This window comes from Saccopteryx bilineata, chromosome 7 (assembly GCF_036850765.1).
Source record: "Saccopteryx bilineata isolate mSacBil1 chromosome 7, mSacBil1_pri_phased_curated, whole genome shotgun sequence".
Classification (NCBI taxonomy): Eukaryota; Metazoa; Chordata; class Mammalia; order Chiroptera; family Emballonuridae; genus Saccopteryx; species Saccopteryx bilineata.
In genome coordinates this window covers 36,874,642-36,895,969 of record NC_089496.1, presented here as the reverse complement: position 1 = coordinate 36,895,969, position 21,328 = coordinate 36,874,642, and the positions used below count along the sequence as shown (strand labels likewise).

The following is a 21,328-nucleotide window of genomic DNA, read 5'->3' as shown; positions in this document are numbered from 1 at the left end:
ACAAAAGGAACGTCCAGCAAAGAAGAAAAGGAGCAGTGGCCCAGGAACGAAATGATAAATATAGAGCGATGGCCAAGGAGCAGAGCGTGGCTAAGGGAAGCGACGGGCAGTGCCAAGAGCACTGGAAAGGGGCACGGTGACACTCGTCAGTTCTAAAACAGACATACAGAGGTTTGCTGTTTGAGTCTTCAATATTCCTCCACGTTTCACCGTCAGGCCCAGCCAATCAGAGACCATGCGAACAATTGCTGACTGCAACAATTCAATGAAACAAATTACTGCTTGCATCTGGATATTTACAGAAAGAGAATAAAATAATGGATGGGACCAAGAACGGCAAATTGGCTATTAACAGAAAGATAACCTGGAACGAGGAAAATATTAACATCTTAAACCAAGTTCCAGAGGTAAATTTCTAAACACATCATCTAAAATATTTAATATGAAGTTGACATTGTTTTTCAGACATAAGTTAATGAAGTTAATATTTATTGAGTGCGGCCTGACCTGTGGTGGCACAGTGGATAAAGCGTCAACCTGGAAACGCTGAGGTTACCGGTTCAAAACCCTGGGCTTGCCTGGTCAAGGCACATATGGGAGTTGATGCTTCCTGCTCCTCCCCCCTTCTCTCTCTCTCTCTCCCCTCTCTATAATGAATAAATATTTATTGAATGCATACTATTGGGCAGGCACAGTTTTAAGTGTTTAGGACATAGCAGTAAACACAATAATATTCTCAAGGAACATCCATTCTAGTGAGATAGGCAGGCAATAGATGGTATGTTTAAGTGCACCCCCCGAAAATGAAGCACTGTATTGTAAAAATTTTTATAAAGATTACTTCATGTGTAGCCTAAACAAAGAGTACAAACTGAAATACAATTTTCTGAGCTTTAGTGTCTGGAATATATATATAGTTCAACAACTTTCAAGGATTAAATATTCAGTTTCCTTCAATTGTTTCTTTACTTGAAACCTAAACTAATAATTAACATTTATTAAGTAGATTTAAATAGCAGTTTACCTCCCTTAAAAATGCTCCCTAAATGTTGCATTACAAATATTTAATGTGTACATTTTTAAAGAATTTATTATACCGTATGTCAGTTTATGAAACACTAGACCTTGAGCTACATATTAGAAGGCAGAAAAGTTTAATCCGTTTCTTCTTGGTGAATTCTAAACCTGCACACTATTTAGAATAAAACAATCTTGCATTACCAAATATTATAAAATCATTTTATGTAAGTGTCAAACTGCTTCGAACCTTAATATTACTGAAAAAATGGCTAAGCCAAGCACTTCGAAATTATATTTTAGAATGTTTCAATTAATTAAATATGGAAAAATATTAGTGTGTGCTTAAGAAACTTTTATGTATTGCTGAAGCAGGATAATCATGGCTCCAAAGTTTAAGAAGATCCATCCAAGTTGGATTATTTAAACTTGCAATAAATAGATGTATTTTCTTGGAAAAATATCTATTGTTACAGTAAAACTTGAGTTTCCTTTCTGACAAGATTGTATGATTACTCGTTTATATTGTTCTTTCCGCAGGAATTCACACACCTCCTGTTTGCATCCTGTTATTCACTTAAAGCTTCCCCTCACTTCGCGTTACACTGCTTCCCTAATGGTGGTTTTAGCACACTTAAATCCTAATCTCTGTCGGCATGCTCCAAGTCTCCTCCTCTGCATTTAGCATTTCTTCAGGTCATAAAGATTATCTGAAAAGCTTTGCTCTCTGGGTTTACTGAAAAGATTGCATTGCCATCCTAAACCATTCATGGTCTGCACAAGACTATGGGATCATTTTTATTGATTATCTCCCTCACCTTCCAACTAACTTTCTTCTTCTATTTGAACAACCTAAGAAACTGCTTAGCGTGTACACATACCACTGAAAACCAAGCACACGCATTTATAGTCTGTCTAAAATTTTGTACGTTTGGATTTGTCATTCTGAAGGCAAAGTAAACAATGTTTTTAAAAAGTAACTCAGGGTATAATGAAGGCCAGGTTAAATCACTGCGTCAGACTCATCTTGGCTGCTTATCACAAATACAGAATCCTGAGTTCTACACAGAATCAGCTTATACGGGGCACGCCCTAGAATGTGCACTGTCACCGGCTCCCCAGGACATTCTGATGCACACTGGCAATGTAGAAGCCAATAGTGTCAAAGACTTAAAATTCAAGATAATATAATTGATAAAGGAATGATGCCAATAGGGGAATAAGAGCCTCCTGTCAAACACACCAAGCCAGAATAAAACACAAACAAACTCATCAATGAAGAGCCAAGAAAATACTTTGTGACAAGTAACAACTCTGTAATGAGCCAGCTATGACATTATTTGGCATCTCCTTTACTTCAGCTACTGAACAGGACACACATGTCTAATCTTAAAAACACGATATGCTCTAAATGTATACACTAATGTATGTCTATGCACGCATCTGCGTACGCACACTTACACAGCCTGGAAAGCAGTTGTGCCAGGACTTAAATGACACACTGGCTACACACTCACTGAGCAGCTTCGGTTCTGCTCTACTAATTCTAAACAGGGAACAACCTATACATTTTTTCCTCCTTTTAACACAGTTTTGTTTCTCATTATAGAGCAGCAGGAAATGAAAAGGCAAAATGCCTCACATCAATACATCTTTACCAGAGTCAAGGAATAATGCCTCCCTGCCTTCTAGACTGTGAACTCTCACTGCAAGGGCAGAGACCACACCTCACGTGTCATGGAACCCAACTACCAGGTTAAGCAGTAAGCACAGCAAGTGGAGAAATGCTGAGGACCAGGACAGCATTCCAGGAAGCCGGGAGTGGCCTCAGGTCCCAGTCAGCCACAGGGGCGCCTAAACTTCAACATGCACATCTCGCCCCACCACAGAGCTTATGATGCCCGGGTCTAGGTGGGGCCCAGGGTCAGGCATTTCTCCTTGTTCCCAGAGGACGCTCATGCTGCTTTTCTGCAGACAATACTTTGAGAACCATGGATCTAGGGGAAAAAATGTCCAGGCTTTTGCCATATAAATGGTTCCTAGAAAGGAGAAGTCACTGAGACACAGGAAGAACACTTAGGGAAAGCTGGAAGCCTGGGTTCTAGTTCCGGCTCTGTCACAGAATGACTATCTAGCTGATGAACACACCCACACCCACCCACGTACCAATGGATATCACATAACTCATCTACAAGATAAAGTGTCTGATGCTGATAAAAACTGAAAATTCAAAGACTTTTATACAGATCAGATCAGATGTCAATGCCTATTATGAACCCTTAAAATTATTACCCTCAAATCAGTGTTCACTGCCCAGATCACAACTATTAAACCGCACAGCTTCTATCCAAAATAAAGAACAGGAGCAAGTGAACAAACAAAAAAGAAAAAGATGCTCAGACTAAACACCTAAATATAAACCTGAAGGGAAAGAACTGTTTTGAAATCTCCTAAACCCAAATTACAGATCCGAGTATCTGTAAACGTGTCTGGGGTGGGGGCGGCAGCAGCATCTGAGAGCATGTTAGAAATGCAAAATCTCTGGCCACGCCTACACGTACTGCGCAAAAACCTCATCTCAATAAGACCCCTGCGTGATTTGTAAGCACGTGGAAGTCTGAGAAGCGCCAATATAGGCCACTAAGATTTTATCATGAGTTCTTTACTCCTGTTTGTAAAATAACATATTTAAAACACTGAACATTTCCTGAAAAAAGTCTATTTTTTTTTTTTTGTATTTTTCTGAAGTTGGAAACGGGGAGGCAGTCAGACAGACTCCCGCATGTGCCCAACCAGGATCCACCCGGCATGCCCACCAGGGGGCGATGCTCTGCCCATCTGGGGCGTCGCTCTGTTGCAACCAGAGCCATTCTAGCGCCTGAGGCAGAGGCCACAGAGCCATCCTCAGCGCCCGGGCCAACTTTGCTCCCATGGAGCCTTGGCTGCAGGAGGGGAAGAGAGAGATAGAGAGGAAGGAGAGGGGGAGGAGTGGAGAAGCAGATGGGCGCTTCTCCTGTGTGCCCTGGCCGGGAATCAAACCCGGGACTCCTGCACGCCAGGCCGACGCTCTACCACTGAGCAAACTGGCCAGGGCCAAAAAGTCTATTTCTGACATATCAACAGATAAAGAAGTCAAGAAATGATTTTAAATAAGACACTTGACACGTTTTGAAACAAAGACTGCCATTTAAAGAGGCTTCCTGACAAGGAAATACCGTATCATTTAAAGGTAACAAACATCACCTGTGCAAACCCCTGACTTCCCAGCTGAGTAAACTGAGGCACTGGGGTGCTACCTGGATTGCTTAGTCAAACAGTTTGTCAGCAGCACATGGAGACTGCAAGTCAACTCTGCTGACTCCTAGAATGAAATGTCTTTCTGGGAGGAAAAGACAATTTTTAATTGCATTTTCCTAGACAATTAATATAATGCAGAAGTATACATAATTGTGAAAGGATAAATGAAATGACATATCTATGAAACCATACTGAAGGAAATCCAAGTAGTCAATGTGTGTTTTATTCTTTCCCTTAAAAAAAAGAAAAGGGAAAGACTTAAAAAAACATGAATTGGAAAAAGAAGTAGAACTGGAAACTGACACACTTAATATGAGCATAAGTTCCAAATATGTACTTTTTCAAAGAATGACACCACATTATCATTAAGTGGCAGCATCTGTTTAATGAATAAATCAGGAAAACTGACTTTGGGAAATATTAGAAATTTGGCTTTACTACTTAAGTTTTACCATATAGCAATAAACAAAAAATTTTCACATATGGCTAATTTCTAGTTTTCAACACAGAAGCAGAAACAGCCAAATTCAACGTAAGCATTTTATAAGCGATTATAGAAAAATTAAACCCTTTTGTCTTACCATCAAAGAAGCTTTTGGCTCTGAGGTAACTGACACTGAGCCTAAGAACGGAGAGTTTGTCCAACTTATTAATAACATCTTGGGGGAAAGGCAGCAGGCTCGCCAAACGGTCCAACTCTGTATTGAGTCGGTCTCGATGTCGCTTGGAAGGATTTGACTTGATTCCTTCAGCTGGGATTGGCTTGATGCTGGAAAACACACACAATGCCATAAAACTCTCTCAAATATGAAAAGCAAAAATTTCTATGGCCTTATAGCATCTCCTCAAATATTTCCCTCACAAAACAAACATCTGAAATCTACTTTAAGTTTACAGAAATCCTTTCAAAATGCTCCTTTTATATATATCCTGGTTAAGCAACCCCCAAGGGAATAGATAAAAGTCTTCATAAAGTTTTTATCAAAAGTTTATGAACCCACCATATGAAAATGCTGAGTGTGTCTTACATAATTCATACAATTCATACATTTGAGACATAGTGATTTCCAACAAACAAATCTTCTAGGATTTTTTCCCCTTCAAACACAACCATTGTTATGAAAAGGAATTTTTAAAAAAGATATGTATAATTATAATAAATTATGTAAAATCATGCTTCCTTTACAATCTTCCACCAGAAGCATTTGACATCATTTATGTTGTAGATAAACAAGAGCAACCCTAAATTAAAAACTTCTATTCAACATCCCAGCTTCCTATATTTAACAATTTCATCTTGTTAGTGACAACTTCTAAAAGCTTTTTGGTATCTCCAGATGGTCCCACCATCTAATGAGGTCCTCTAATACTAAAACAAGAAAACACTTAACTTTAGATATTTATATTGTTAAATGACAAATATTAATGGATAACTGGCAAATTTTGCTTTTGTGACTGGTCAGTAATTTTACTTTATCAGCACTCACAGTTTGTGGCTCAATTAAAATACTCAATGAAATCACAACATTTAGTATGATTTTCATCTGAGAGAAAAGAAAGGTATAGTTAGGAGTAGAACTTGAGTTTTGAAATGAGAAGTTGGACTACTTCACACAACGGCCTTAGCCAGGAATTCATAGCAGAAATTCACTATGTGAAATGAATTTATAGATCATCAGACACTCATGCTGAAATAGAAATAGAGAAGCAATTAAAAAACCAAACAAAGAATTTTTAGATCACACCTCTGCACCTTTCCATTTGACAGAAAAATAATCATCTGAAATGTTCTTATAAAACAAAGACTTTTTTCCCTGTTTTATTGAGAAAACAAAGACATTTTTAACAATTTCAGTGACAGTGTCTTTAACAAGCAGAATTTTTCTTGAGTATATAGTGCTAGTAATATGATGCAAGCAAAACACTGCTGGATAATTTTCAATGTTTTATGTGGAGACGTAATATTTCATGCAAAACAATAAAGAGTAAATATGAAATTTTAACTTTTTACACTGTCCCTAACATGATTTATTTAGAAATTGCCTATTTCTACTATTTTCTATCGTGGTTTCATGCTATTTCAACAAAAACATTAATAAACTGGTAAAATGGCATACACACAAGATAAATCAGTAAAACTATCTCCAGACTGTATAATTGTGTAATTAATAGAAATTGTTGACCACTGTTCTAGCTATTTTTCCTTAATCATACTGCATTTATAATCAAATTCAAATCACTTCTAATTACTGCCATTTCTCTAATTAATCAACTAAATTTCAACTTTTACTTATAACGCAGTCCAGGACAACACTCTCCTCTGCATATCTGAAAAGTGTTGTTAGGAGCTTAAGTACCAGGAGCAACTACTTGAAAAAAGCCTTCTACAGAAAATGCAGTATATTATGAGATGAACCTTGAAAGAGGAATAGGATTTCAGGAGGAGACATGACTGAGGAATAATGAACTGTGAGAAGTACCTGTCTGAAGTGTGAGGCACAGGGTTCAAGAGAGAGGAGAAGGGAGAAGCTGGTTGGGACCACCTTCTTTCAACAAATACTGACCACACACCATGTGCCAAGCACAGAACGCCTATCAGAGAACAAGACACACTCAAGCTCCTGTTCCTGTGAAGCTTACATTCCAGCGGGAGGATGGGCACACACACCCCTTTTCAGGCCGGTTAGTGTTAAGAAAAACAAAGCAAGGCCAGGCACTAAGGAGTGACGGGTGCCGATTTTGACAGCCAGAGAACCTCTGTCTGACATGACGTCTCAGCACAGACAGGACTACAACAAAGGAGTGGGCTAGCCAGGGGGTCTGACGACAAGATGTTCAAGGTGGAGGGTGCAGCGACTTTCCTCTCAGAAACGGCACAAAACTGGACTTGGATGTCTTGGGAGTCACATTAAGTTTTTAGCTGGGATTTACATGACCAGCCCTGTGTTTTCACTAAGCTGTGGTCGTGGAGAAGACAGATGTCATTGAGGCTGGTGCTTTTTTCTAATGTATAAAGCCAGGTTACCACTGTGATGCCAGACTTTCAGTAGTTCCTCAGCCTCACACAGAAAACGCTTCTTGATCTTTCTATGGCCCCTAACTATCCTTCTGGCCTCACTGTTTCCAGCCAGAGCCTTCCATGTCCATTATATTCCAGAGCTAAGAAGTGACTTGCAGTGACCAATCCACACTGCAGCACCTCCCCACACACCGCTCCCCGTGCTTGCGCCCTCAATGCCCGGCTCCATTGGATCACTTTGGTCAAGTCCGCCCTGGCCTACTCACAATGGATTCCTTCTGTATTGCTTATGCATGTTATGCAAATGTCCTCCACAACCATTCCATTAAGGAATATTCTGGGCAGACAACATTTCCCATGAATTAAAAATGAAATCTAGCCCTGCACTCTTGGTAGCTTTCCAGTAAAGATTATAAAACACTGGGGAGAAGAGGGTAAAATAAACACTGAAGCAAGACAAGCTGACATGACACAGAGGGAAACAACAACAGTACAAGGAAGGCTGCAAGGTGTTCCGTCAGGTGGCACCGCGGCCCCTCCCCTGCCGGCTCTCTGCAGCGTTAACCCTGCACGAGATCAGACTGCTTCTTTACACAATGCTAACGTGTCCAGAGCTCAGACGTGTGTTATCAGGCACATGACAAAATATTCACCGTAAATTCAAATGTCCTCAGTCAAGCGTAATGTAACCTGTGTTTCATCGAGTTGTTTGTTGCTCTTATTACTATGATAATTTAATCATTGCTGTATCCCTACTGCTCAGCCTAGTACTTGACTCAGAGTGGACTTTTAATTAATGTTTGTTGATCAGAACTGTCTGGAAAAGAGCCTGACCAAAGGCAGTAATAGCAGGGACAGTAAGTATAGACTAGCTTGAGATGTTTAAACACAATACTCTGTGCCTATCACAAAGCTGGGTACATAGCCAGAACTCAGCTGTTCACTCAATTAAACTCACTAGCGGACCGACTAGGTAAAGGAAGCAAGGGAGAGGAAAACGTTGAGTAAAGGAGATTCAAGTTTGTAGCTTAGGATAACAACTGTATTTTCCAATGCAAGGTAGATCAAACAAAGAGAAGAGAGACTTGAGCTCCAGCCTCAGAAACACCAACATCTAGGTGTAAGGATGAGGAAGAGGTGCAGGCAAAGATGACAGGAGGAACTGTAAGACAGGAAAGGAAGAGAAACAGGGTGGTCTGTCTATTTCGGAGATTACACAACAGTGTTACATGCACAAAGGAATTAAGTTCGGGATTGAAGCACCCACTGGACTTGGCATTTCAAATCCAATGTTATTAAAGCTAAAGTAGCAGCTCTGACTCACTTTTTCACTGATTTCATGAGAAATATGAAAACTATTTTGTGAAAGTATTTCATACTTAACCATTCATATCGAAGATGTACAGAATAACTCAAAATAGAAACCTTACAATAGTTACACCTGACTTGGTTATACTAATACTTTTTACTTTCGTCTTTAAATGTATGCCAAAATATTCTGCCAAGGATCTATTAATATATAAATAAAAGGCTATATCTGAAACACAAGTCAATGTCCCAGTAAGACTGGATTGGGGACATGTGGAGTTCAGAGTCTGCTGAAAAAGACTGTCAGATGTTGATCATGGAAAGGAAAAAAAAATTATTTTTTTAAACCTTAAGTTCAAACTTCTTGTCCCAACCTGTAACCAAAGTTGTTGTGAAATCAGAGTCTCCAGCTGACGGCACGCCACGCTTCTGTTTTAGAAGCCCTGCGTGCTGTGAGTGCTGGTGGTGACAGGCCCAGTGGCGTGTCCAATGCCAGCTCCAGTGTTATCTTCAAAGCCTTAATTTTTCACATCCCAGTCTAAACTGACTGTTCGGCTCATCACTTGTGCCCAGTGTTAAAAAGAAAGTTGAGAATTTTAGCAACCCAGTTTAAGTTACTGTAATTTGTTTTCTGACACTTATCATAAAATCACAAATGACATGCACAGATCTAGTTTCAGTTATCCTGTGAGAACAAAGTGGCATCGTCATTATAATAAGAGACCACCTGTCACAGCACCGACTGTGCTCTATCGGCTTCTTCCTCTGCGTGACTTCATCCACTCCCTCTGCTCAGGCCACTTCCCAACAGCTTGTTAATCTGTGTTTCCAGGCCTGTACCTGGATGCCCTCTCATTCGTCATGTCCAGAATTTAGATGCCCCTTGCTCTGATCCACTATGATGTTACTCCCCATCCAAGCTAGAAAAATTGAAGTACTTCTGAGTAAATCTCTCCACCATACCAACCACACCCCCGTAAGCCCAACTTTTAACCCTATCATTCTTCATTTCCTCCCTGTGGTGCCAGTGCAGAATTATGTATCTCTGAAGATCAATACTGAATGTTTACAGTCATAAATTACATGCTTTATACAATATTGCAATGGTGATCTGTGGCACAAACAAATTAAATTTCATTGTTAGGCTGAATACAACTGGCTATTTTGCCTCTTTATATGAAGCAAATATATATATATACATATTGTAAATGTACATATATACATATTGTAAATATATATATTTACAATAACTTCTGAGACTCCTGGCTGGATGTCACTCATAATGAGTTAGAATTCTATGGCCACTGTCCTGCTGCCGGCTCTACACTTGTGATGGGTAAGCCCTTTCCCTTCTTTTTACCTAAGGAGAGGCGATGACACACACACAGCATAGAGACTCTAGCACAGACTTCAACAGTGAAAATATGGAACATGAACTATGCCCTAGAAATCACTGTTTCTTTCATAATCCTGAAAAAAAAAATTACAAATTATTCCCTCTTTCCTCTTCCAGTAATATACTTTTCTGTTTTTATCATTAAACACACATAAAATGTACTTACTATACCCAAATCACTAAACATTAGCAGAAAAGTCTTACATAATGGTCAATTATTAAATGAGTGAATAATTCTCCACTACTTACTATATGCATGATACTAGAAAGTTCTGCTAGCTACAAACACAAAAGATAGGCCTATCTTGAAGGAGCTTATCTTTTGTACTAGGAGGAGAGACATTCTATAACAAGACAAAATCAAACATAATGTATTGCTCAATGATATAGGTGCTATAAAAGAATGCTCAAGAGTTCAGGAAAGGAAAAGTTCAGATAGAATGATGAAGGAATGTTTCATGGAGATGTGGCCTCTAAATCAGGTCTTAAAACAGGTAAGTCACTTCTGATGTCATGATGTCAGAGCACATAGCTTCTACTAGGAACTCCTCTTCTCGAAAATCAGGCCAAACAAGGAAAATAAGATAGAAACACAAAATCTGTTTCCACTAAAGCTGAGAGCTAAACCCAGATGCAAATAAATATAAATATGGAAATATGTAGAAAAAAATGACAACACAGACAGGAAGGGAAGTATAATCATAGTATAATATTTAGCTGAAGGGTAACAATGCTTACAGTTAAAAAAATTATGAAACATAGAAAGTGAAATTAATCTAAAATCGTGATAACATATTGGGAGGATGAAGAAAGGTGAAAGACATAAAATAGCACGAATAACTATCAAAATAAACATGAACAGATCACACCTACTATGTTCAACTGAAGACATAGTGTTAAATTTTTAATATCTATGTATTTAACAGGATTTTTAAAAAACTATCCATCAAAACCAAGAAAGGAGCAAAGTGAAAATAATTAAAAATATAAGACAGAACAAATCAACATGTAAAATTATCTCAAGTAGAAAAATCTTCAAATCCTACACTACTACATACACACACAATCTCAACCATAAGTTAAATTACCCACCTCACCATTTTTTGTCTGTGAAAGTAATCGTCAAAATTAATATTTTTAAGCAAAAAGGCACGGACTACCAATGGGAATGAAAACATTTTGCACAGCAATTGAACACTATGTCTTAGAGCATAATGTTTGGCTCAACCTTAAAAGTGTACATAACTTTGTACCCCAAAATTCAAGGTATAGGGATGTTTTCTAAGGAAATAACTAAGAATTTATATACAAATTCACACATTTCAAAGGTATTCTCTGAAAAACTAGTTAAGGGTTGGAAGAAACAGAATACCCCCCCCCAAAAAAAGAAAAATAGTAAGTTATGGAACACTAAGAGAATGGAGTATTATGCAGGTGGAAAAAGCAGTGTTTTAAAGGAGGAAACAAATCAGTAAGACAGGAGGAAAAACCTCTTAGAGGACAGGGTATCAATGCAAATATGGATTTAAGTATGGAAATCACATATGGGAAATAGTAAGTAACTTAATTCAGAAAGTTAACTATTTGAGAACAGGCTATGGGTGTACCACAGGCACTGAACTTATTTACCCGTTAGTACTGTCAAGTTGGTAAGAACATTAGTTTTGGGATCCAATACTCAAACTGAGCTTTTGCATTTCCTACCAGACAATTCTGAATCTGACCCTTAGGCCCCTGTCGATTAAACTGAAATACTACCTTTTCATAGTACTACTATACAGCTGGGGAAAAATGATGTATACAAAGCACAGTACACATTTCTATCATAGTAAATACTGATAGTTTTTTCTTATATTGAACCACTATATAGAAAAATATTTCACCGAAGTGTATCAGTAAAAAGTACTATTGTTAAAGATTTACACGGTATTTGTTTCTAAGTAATTGTCTTAATTATTTATATCAACACACATGTAGTACGTCAGTTTATTCACCAATGAAGTAGCACATTTCAGACATACCCAGAATTGAGAACATAATCATCTACTGCCTCTTACTGTTCCACAGGAGACTGTTGTGGGGACATGTAAGCTAAAATTATTTAAAAATAGAATTTATGTTTCTGTTTCTTTTATATCTTTAGCAGTCTTTACAGTTTATAAAATGCTTTTTTCTGCTAAGTTTAGCCATGAGAGTGGCATTTTAGTTGTAGATGTTGACTCTCCTGCTCTCTTGGTCAAGAATTTGCCCAGATCTACAAAAACAAGAAAACTAGAAGTTACTCATTCAGCACCAATTACCTGCCAACAGTGAGTACTAGAAATACAAGCAGTAAAATAATACTACTAAAACGTTTAATTCATTGATAAAGCTTCAAAAATACAAAAAATATATCCAAAACTATTATCACTAGGGAAAAACAGATTCTACTTACTTCAGTAATCTACAACTAATTCCAAGAGACCACATAACTAAACAAACGGACAAAAACGCTATCATGTCTAAAGAAAATAAAACAAAACCCAGATTTAAGCAAAAACATATTGTTTTGTTTTGAGTGGGGTTGATAAGTACAGAACAACATTTTAAGGACAGCATTATAGTAGAATCTGTGCCGAAACTTATCATGAAAATGCCTTCCTGAAGGTAGGAAGGGACATGGATCAGATGCAAGGCTGCTTGGGAGCCTTTCACTTCCTAACTTTCATCACTCAGAAAAGAAGGGGAACTTTTACTGAGCATCTACTATGTACAACATACTTCAATGGGATTAAAATGAACATACTTAAGATGTATTTCCTACAAATAAAGATAATTTGCAATGTGAGAATGTGAGATTTGCCACTAGAGGGAGTTTAGCTTGTTTAATTCAACTGAAGGCTGACTGGAAGAGCGTCTGGTTAAAATTGTCACGTACTTGATTTCAAATTTTATGGAACTTTGTATTTAAACAGGCATCTTATCAATAGTCCTACACTTGTGCTGCAACATATATATTTTCCCTTTAAGTGAAACGGCTTTCATGTAACAGATCAAAGTTAAGTCTCAATAGCATTTTCAGCTCAAACAAGATGTGTTTTTCTGACAATGCTGGCATATTTTAGAACTCATTAGCTGCAAACTAATTTAACTAAAAAATTCCATATAAAAATTAATATTAGGTTTAATGGCCACATTCTTTAAATGAATTTTTGTTTACTACATAATAAAGCTAACCATTTTTTTTTCATTCCGGTAAAAATAATTTATAGACAATTTCCCATGATTCTGTAAATGCCAGCACTAGGCTTTTCTTATGAGCAATGAAGTGACATTTTAAGGCATTTATATTAACTTGAAGCTCAATGAAAATCTGAGAAATATATACTTATACTAACTAAACAAAAGTGTAATGTGGAAATGCTTTAGCAATACTGTATTAGAAGAGATTATTAAATGCAAATATATTAAAGCCTTAGGAAGTATATTAAGGTAAAATAAAAGGTACATCTTACATAAATAAAAAGGAAAATGTAATCTATTTAAAAGGAAGATCTTTAATAAAATATTATCTAAAAGGCCAAAACATTAAGTTTATAATGAATACAAATATAAGGCATTTGATTCTTTTTAAAAGTCATCTAGGTTCTTATATAACACATGATAGAAACTCAGTAACTTCAAAATCCATTAGAGAGATCTTCAACTTTTATGACTCTACATATAAAACCCATGATACCTGTTTTATAACTTATAATACCCATGATACCTGTATTATAAAGTATCCTAAGGGTACAATAAAAACAGAAAATCGGCATTTGGGTTGCCTCTCAATTTTACCCATCAAAAACAAAGTATAACTAGACAGATAGATTTTTATATAAGAAATCACTCCTCAAAATGCAAGCTTGTAAATTAATGTCGCAGAACTGCCAAGACAGAAAACTGCTGACTTGGCAGTATTGCTAATGTCAGTCACACTGCAGGATAAGACTTCTAAATTTTAATCAGTCGAGTTATATATATAGATGAATATCCTCTCTGTTAATGCCAAGTCTAGATCTGAAGAAGTATAACCTTCAGATTAAAATTCTAAAAGGAATTTAAAACTCCAGAAGAATGAAACTTTAAAACCAGTTAGTGGTTTTAAATATAAATCATAAACTTATTTTTTATTGTTTGTGATCTAAATTAAGATTTAAACAGAATGCATACTTTTGACTGGCTCTGAATAAACCTTTATTGTGTTCTCAAAATTGTTATGAAACTTTGAAAAATGTGAAACAAAGTAACTCAGAGATAACAAGAATAAACACACCATTACAGCCAACTCACAAAAGTAAATCTGTCTCAAGCACGGGCTTGTTTTTCTGAAAAAAAATTTTTTTAAATTGTGATCTCACACAAAATATTCCACCAAAACAAACAAAAAAATATGTTTTTAATCACTCTATTAGAATTGACAAAACTTTGTCATGGGGGTGGGGGGAAGGGAATTAGAGAAAGGTACCATGAATGAAAACATGTTTCACTAATTTCCAATTTCAGATTTGTTACTTTACAGACCCAAAAAATCACTGCAAAAGTGATATATTCCCCAAAAAGGTAGTTCCAAAAACAATTCCTCCATTGTACCTAGCCCACTACACTCACTCATGCCCGCTACCATCTCTATACAAATGTATCGACATGGCCATGTTGAACACTACAATATTACTTCCAAATAAGTGAATAAGAGCGCGACAGAAAGCCAGCTGCACCAGACCAAAGAAATGCCTTCAGAGGCACTCAGCCCCTTTCTTGCAGGTGGCGCGTGTTTAGCTCTTTGAAACACCTCGCCTTCACAGGAATGAGAATTATGACCGTCCTCGAACCTAACCTAAGACCACATTATAAGTGGATGGGGATTTCAAGACGGGTTTAAGTTAACTAATCCACCAGCCCCACAGGCACCAGAGCTGTCAACAAATTAGGGCCACAGAAGAGAAAACAGTGCAAGTGGGTGGGAGTGTGAGAAGGTGCGTGTGCGCTGGCGACGGCGGGCTGGGGGGCGTTTTTAAAATGCAATACTTAAAAATGGACAAATCCAAGGCCTGGGTGTCTCGACCCTGCCCCAACTCTCGTTCCACGGTGTCGGGAATGGCCCTAATCCCCAGCCCGCAAGGATTTGGGGGTGGGGTGGGGGCGCCTCCCGAGCCCGCGTGCCCCCGCCCGAAGACGCGCTCGGACACTCACGTTTTCTGCACGGGCTTCCGCCGCTTGCGGCTGGCGTAGGTGATGTTGGCGCTGCTGCCGTTCATGGTGCCCAGCCGCCGGCGACTCCTCCCCGGGCGCGGGCACCGACACCGACCGCCCGGTCTCCGGTGGCAGCGGCGGCTGGGACGGCGCTCGCTCCACCCGCGTCCTCCGAGCTTCGGCGCCCTCGGCCCGGGCGTCCAGGTGCACTGCCCGGGGCCCGGCGCAGGAGGGGGACGGCGGGGCGGGGGGCGGCACCGGGTGGAGCCCGGGGAGCGAGGCGGCGCAGGTGCCGTCCACACCGGCGCGCGCTCGGTCCGCAGGTGAGACGTCCTGGGCGGAGGAGGAGTCTGAGCCGCCTAGTGGGAAGCCCGACCTGGGTGGCTCACGGCGGTGCCGCGCCCGTGACTGTCGCTGCAGCCCCCGGGTTCAGGGAGCCAGAGCCGCGCTGCTCCAGGGGTTTCCCCAGTCCTGTGCGCTTCCCGCCCCTGGAGCTCGGGCTCTGGGCGCCACTCCCGATGCCACGACTTCCGCTGGGCTCCGCAGCTGCCCCTGGTCTGAGCTGGTGGTCCAGGACACGCTTCCGGGCCGAACGTCCAGTGGACCCCCAGCACCTCTTCGCACCACTGCTCGAACCAGCTGAATTGCAGAAGCACCCCCAGCCCTCTCCGGCCCCGCCCACCCCCTGTGGCCCCGCCCCGCCCTTTTGACCCCGCCCTTTATCAGCTCCCTTGAGGGCCCCACCTTCTCAGCGTGTGATGACGACAGACGTAATGACGCTCCGCAGTAGCCATCTTCTTGAGGTCAAGGGTTGGCTACTGTGGCCATAGTTCCAGCCCTGAAAGGTGTGACGACAAATTATATGTAGCCAAACTCTAGCTGGACTACCTAAAGGATAAACGTGCCAAATAGTCTAACTTCACCAAATAGTCTCTTCTATATAAGAGACAGTGACTCACTGTCAACTTTTGGCTGAAAATTAATTACAATGAGCTGGCGGATCACCCGTGGGTCTCTAAATTTTCCTAGAGGGGAAGGCTTCCGCAGGCCGCGTCTGAATTGGAATTTAAAAAACTGGGAGTTTCCTTAGCTTTCCTTTTTTTGGTCTCTATATGAGATGATATCTTTTCGTCAGCCATAATAAGTATTGCTATTCTATGGTCCGATTTCAATTAGATTACAAGAAAAGAAGAAAGGGGAAACGGGAGACACATGGCTGGATAGAGGAACTGGAAGTGACGTTTAGGAATTTTAGGATCCTTAAGTCATGATAAAAAAAAAATCTAGATTTTATTCTGTAGGCAACGAAAACCTTTTGAAGATATTTAGTATGAAAGCAGCATTCTGGTGTCTTGGAAAAGGCGCTCTGGGAACCAAGTGCAAACTGGCTTCCAGGAAATGAAGGCTGGCTGCAGGGAGCCCAGTTAGGGAGCTGTTGAAATAATTCGGGTGTCAGTGCATGGAAGTGGCAGTGAGATGAAGAGAAGACAAAAATACAGATGATTGAAAAGAATGAGGCAATGAGAAAAGGAAGGGGGGTGGGGGGCAACCTTAAATAGATCTCAGATTTCTGACTCTTTCTATGCTTTTAACCAAGGCAGTGAACACAGGAATATGTTTGCCTGTCCGGAGCAGGAGGGCATCCAGGTTAAAATACCTGGATGACATCTCACACCATATCCATTCTTTTTTTTTTTTTTTTTTTTTTTTTTTTTTCATTTTTCTGAAGCTGGAAACGGGGAGAGACAGTCAGACAGACTCCCGCATGCGCCCGACCGGGATCCACCCGGCACGCCCACCAGGGGCGACGCTCTGCCCACCAGGGGGCGATGCTCTGCCCATCCTGGGCGTCGCCATGTCGCGACCAGAGCCACTCCAGCGCCTGAGGCAGAGGCCACAGAGCCATCCCCAGCGCCCGGGCCATCTTTGCTCCAATGGAGCCTTGGCTGCGGGAGGGGAAGAGAGAGACAGAGAGGAAAGCGCGGCGGAGGGGTGGAGAAGCAAATGGGCGCTTCTCCTGTGTGCCCTGGCCGGGAATCGAACCCGGGTCCTCCGCACGCCAGGCCGATGCTCTACCGCTGAGCCAACCGGCCAGGGCCACCATATCCATTCTTAAATTTCAAAATGTCTTTAGGTCATTTCCACCTGGTAAGTTTGTTACCTCAGTGCATCCATTAATTTAAACACATCATTTTCTTTAACTGAAACTTTGTTATTGGTTCTGATATTCTCCATATCAACCTGTGAATTATCTTCAATTTATATCTAAATATTTCAGCAAATACTATTAAATTTTGCTCTTTGCAATATTGATAATTCATTTCCATCTGCCTTATTCTTCAGTAACATCAGAGAGAGGATGCCCAGCTAAATGCCATACCATCCAGGATTCCTCAACTGATATCATCCCCTCTACACATTAATTAAATCTAGAGATGTTTTTGGATGGTAACTCTAATGTGCCAGAGATTGTGCTAGTACTGGGGAGACAACAGTGAACAAAAACAAAAATTGAGCATGTTCCTGGTGAATACTGTAATGGAGAAGTTCATGATTGTATATATATATGATTTTCTAGTTGATAAATTTGACTTACTCTTTAAGGTGAAGGGAAGCTTTCCCACCAAAATGAAGGCTGAGCTGAGGTCTGAATAATAAAGCAGGGTTAGCGAGAAGAAGGGAGGGGAAGAGCATTCCAAGCCAATGAAACAGTACAAGTGATGTCCCTTTATGGGGAAGAAGCCTGGCAGATATGAGGAACTAAAGCAAGGTCAGTATGATCAGGGGAGAAGGGCACAAATGATCAAATTTGTTGCAAAAATAACACCATATCTGGCTGTAGAACAGATGAAAAATGGAGGAGGAGAGTGGAATAGATAAAAGTAATACTTAGGAAACCATTTGCAGTAGCCTGGTCAAGAGATGGCAATAATGGATACTACAGTGGAGGTGATTGGGGAGATGAAGAATATTGAATATATTCCCAAGATATTTGGGAGGTCTTGCAAGATGGAGTGACTGTGAGAGTAAGGAAAGAGGATATAGCAAAAACAATAGTTTTCTGGACTGTGTGTCTGGGTATGTGAGGATGGCATGTGTTGGTGGGAAATTATTAATTTAGCTTTGAATCTCTTAGGTTTGAGGTAGTTTTGAGACTTTTAAGAGAAGATGTCAAGTAGACCATAGGATATACAGGTTTGTAACTCAAAGAAGATGTATAAATTGGAGTCAGATTAAGGAGTCATTTGCATTAGTTAGAGCATGGAGGTTATAGGGAGTGAATATATATGTATACTGGAAAAAAAGGACTGAGTCCTAAAGAACTTTAATTTGTAATATCTAATAGCTGGATAGGAGATGATGGTCCCCAAAAAGAGACTGAAAAAGAGTTGCTAGAATGGTTAAGAGGAGAATAAGGGGACTATTGTGTCATAGGGGACGAGGTAGAGAAATGTCCTGAATGGTTAACAGTATTGAATGTGTTGAAAGGTTCAAATAAGATGAAAACTGAAAATGCCTTTATTGACTTCTCAGCAGAGAGTCATTGGTGACTTTTGCGAACACTGCGTTTGTGGGCGAATGGACCTGCAATTCAGATTAAAGTGAAGATGAAATGACATTGTCAAATGCGATTTTTTTTTTTTTAAACTTTGGCTGTGAAAGAGAGAGACCTAGGATGGTAGATAGGGGGCAGAAAGAGTTAAATTGGGATTAAAAAAAAATTTTTTTTAACGGGTGATACTCAAGCAGTTTGAGACAGAAGAAAGATTGAGATTAGATATGTAAGAAAGACAGAGAGCAGTAAAGGAACCGTAGATATTAAAAACAGGAAGGGGTAGGGCCCAATGAACAAACAGGAGATTAGGATTATAGTAGATTACATAACAGCAGACATAGCTCAACTACTGCTTTACTCTTTAAAGTGGTCCGCAGCTTCTTATGGGAGTTCTAAGAATCTCTGGGATTCTGGCCCTGGCCGGTTGGCTCAGCGGTAGAGCGTCGGCCTGGCGTGCGGGGGACCTGGGTTCGATTCCCGGCCAGGGCACATAGGAGAAGCGCCCATTTGCTTCTCCACCCCTCCCCCTCCTTCCTCTCTGTCTCTCTCTTCCCCTCCCGCAGCCAAGGCTCCATTGGAGCAAAGATGGCCCGGGTGCTGGGGATGGCTCCTTGGCCTCTGCCCCAGGCGTTAGAGTGGCTCTGGTCGCAACGGAGCGACGCCCGGGAGGGGCAGAGCATCGCCCCCTGGTGGGCATGCCGGGTGGATCCCGGTGGGGCCGGTGGGGCGCATGCGGGAGTCTGTCTGTCTCTCCCCATTTCCAGCTTCAGAAAAATACAAAAAAAAAAAAAAAAAAAGAATCTCTGGGATTCCTTACTGAGTCAGAGTAACTTTTAACAAGAGCTCCTAGGTAATTCAAATGTTCATAATGTGTGAGGAGCAGCAACCTACAGAAGCCGGAAAAAGCAGGGTAGTGGGTGAAACCCAGCAGGCTGACGGTTTAGGATCAGAAGGATGGAGGTGTGATGAGAATACTGCAGCATGAGCTGCAAAGAAACAGTTGTGTTTTGTGGCTGACACTTTCGTTTTATATTAACTTTACAAGACTGTAAAGTAACAGTGATCCGGGAAGGGGCAACAAGGAACTAGGTGGACAGAACCCTATATCCTGGATGTGTGATGAGAGAAAATAATTCGAAAATAATTGGGCACCGTTTAGGAGGACTTCCCAAATGTTAGGGAAATGATAGCTTTAGAGAGAGCTAGCTTTTAGTTTAAGGAAAAGATGGAGCAATTTCCCAAAGAAGGCCACGCGTACAGAGGAGTTCACTGTTCATGGATTAGCAAATCCAGAGGCACGGCGTCAATCATGGAAATCTATCTTACCTTCTCTTTTATTTTTTCATCTCTGTAATCACATCCATTCTACCTAAAAGGTACAAACTGTAAATTTTCCTTCCGGCACAGGAACATTAAAAGTAAAAAGTTCATTTCAAAACATTACTTATTTTGTAGCTTAAATTTCCTTTTCAGAAAAGGGATATATAAATGTACGAATCCCATGAATCTAAATGAAATGATTTTTTTTTAATGCCCACCTTTTTACAGATTTTTATTTATTGGGTATAATCACTTTCTATCTTATTCTGTCTTACTCCCATACTTTATTTTCTGTTTGACTTTAGGGTTATTTTCATTACCCACAAAGCTTACCCCGCCTTGTTATATATAGTCCAGCCTTAGATAAGTAATGGATCTTTGTAAAGATAAAAATAGAATAGCAATAAATTATTTAGAATTCATTTTATTTGAGTAGGGACACTGTGCACTTCCCTTAATATTTTTGCTTAGTACATCAATAAATTAGTCTTTGTATGATAATGCCATTAAAAAGAAATGAGTTGCCACTTTGTATCACTTTCTACTCCCAATATCACCATTACAGAGCATGGCTCTCACAGTGTGATTTGTGGTCGCTGCTAAGGCTTTTTGTAAATTTTCTGTTAGCAATTTTTGTGTAGTAACATGGTTCATTCTTATAACTATTTATTCACCTATAAGGGTTAATGAATATTGACTGCCTTATGATCCAAAGCAATGTTATCCTTTTTTATTGTTGTGGTGAGATTACTTTTTCAAGCTTCAGATGCAGCTGTCTGCCTGTGCATTCTTTCCCTCTGCTAGATATTATGAGGAAAAGGCTCTGGCCAGGTTAGAGCATTGTTCCGATACCAGGGGTTGAGGACCTATGGCTCGCGAGCCAAATGGGGCTCTTTTGATGCCTGCATCTGGCTCGCAGACAAATCTTTAATTAAAAAAATTATAATATGCCCTGGTCAGTTGGCTCAGTGGTAGAGCGTTGGCCTGGTGTGCAGGAGTCCCGGGTTCAATTCCCAGCCAGGGCACACAGGAGAAGCGCCCATCTGCTTCTCCACCCCTCCCCCTCTCCTTCTTCTCTGTCTCTCTCTCTTCCCCTCCCGCAGTGAAGGCTCCATTGGAACAAAGTTGGCCTGGGCGCTGAGGATGGCTCTGTGGCCTCTGCCTCAGGCACTAGAATGGCTCTGGTTGCAACAGAGCGACG

General features: G+C 40.3%; 1 protein-coding gene across 1 annotated transcript in view; it reads right to left on the bottom strand.

The window, feature by feature from the left end:
- Nucleotides 1–15,924, bottom strand: part of AHR (aryl hydrocarbon receptor) — a 43,638-nt gene extending 27,714 nt beyond the window's left edge. The window contains exons 1-2 of the mRNA XM_066238680.1: nt 15,252–15,924; nt 4,896–5,083 (exon numbers count right to left, since the gene is read on the bottom strand). Of these exons, the coding sequence (XP_066094777.1) occupies nt 4,896–5,083; nt 15,252–15,316 (253 nt within the window). The 5' untranslated portion in view covers nt 15,317–15,924. The remainder of the gene's footprint in view (nt 1–4,895; nt 5,084–15,251) is intronic.
- Nucleotides 15,925–21,328: the final 5,404 nt, after the last annotated feature.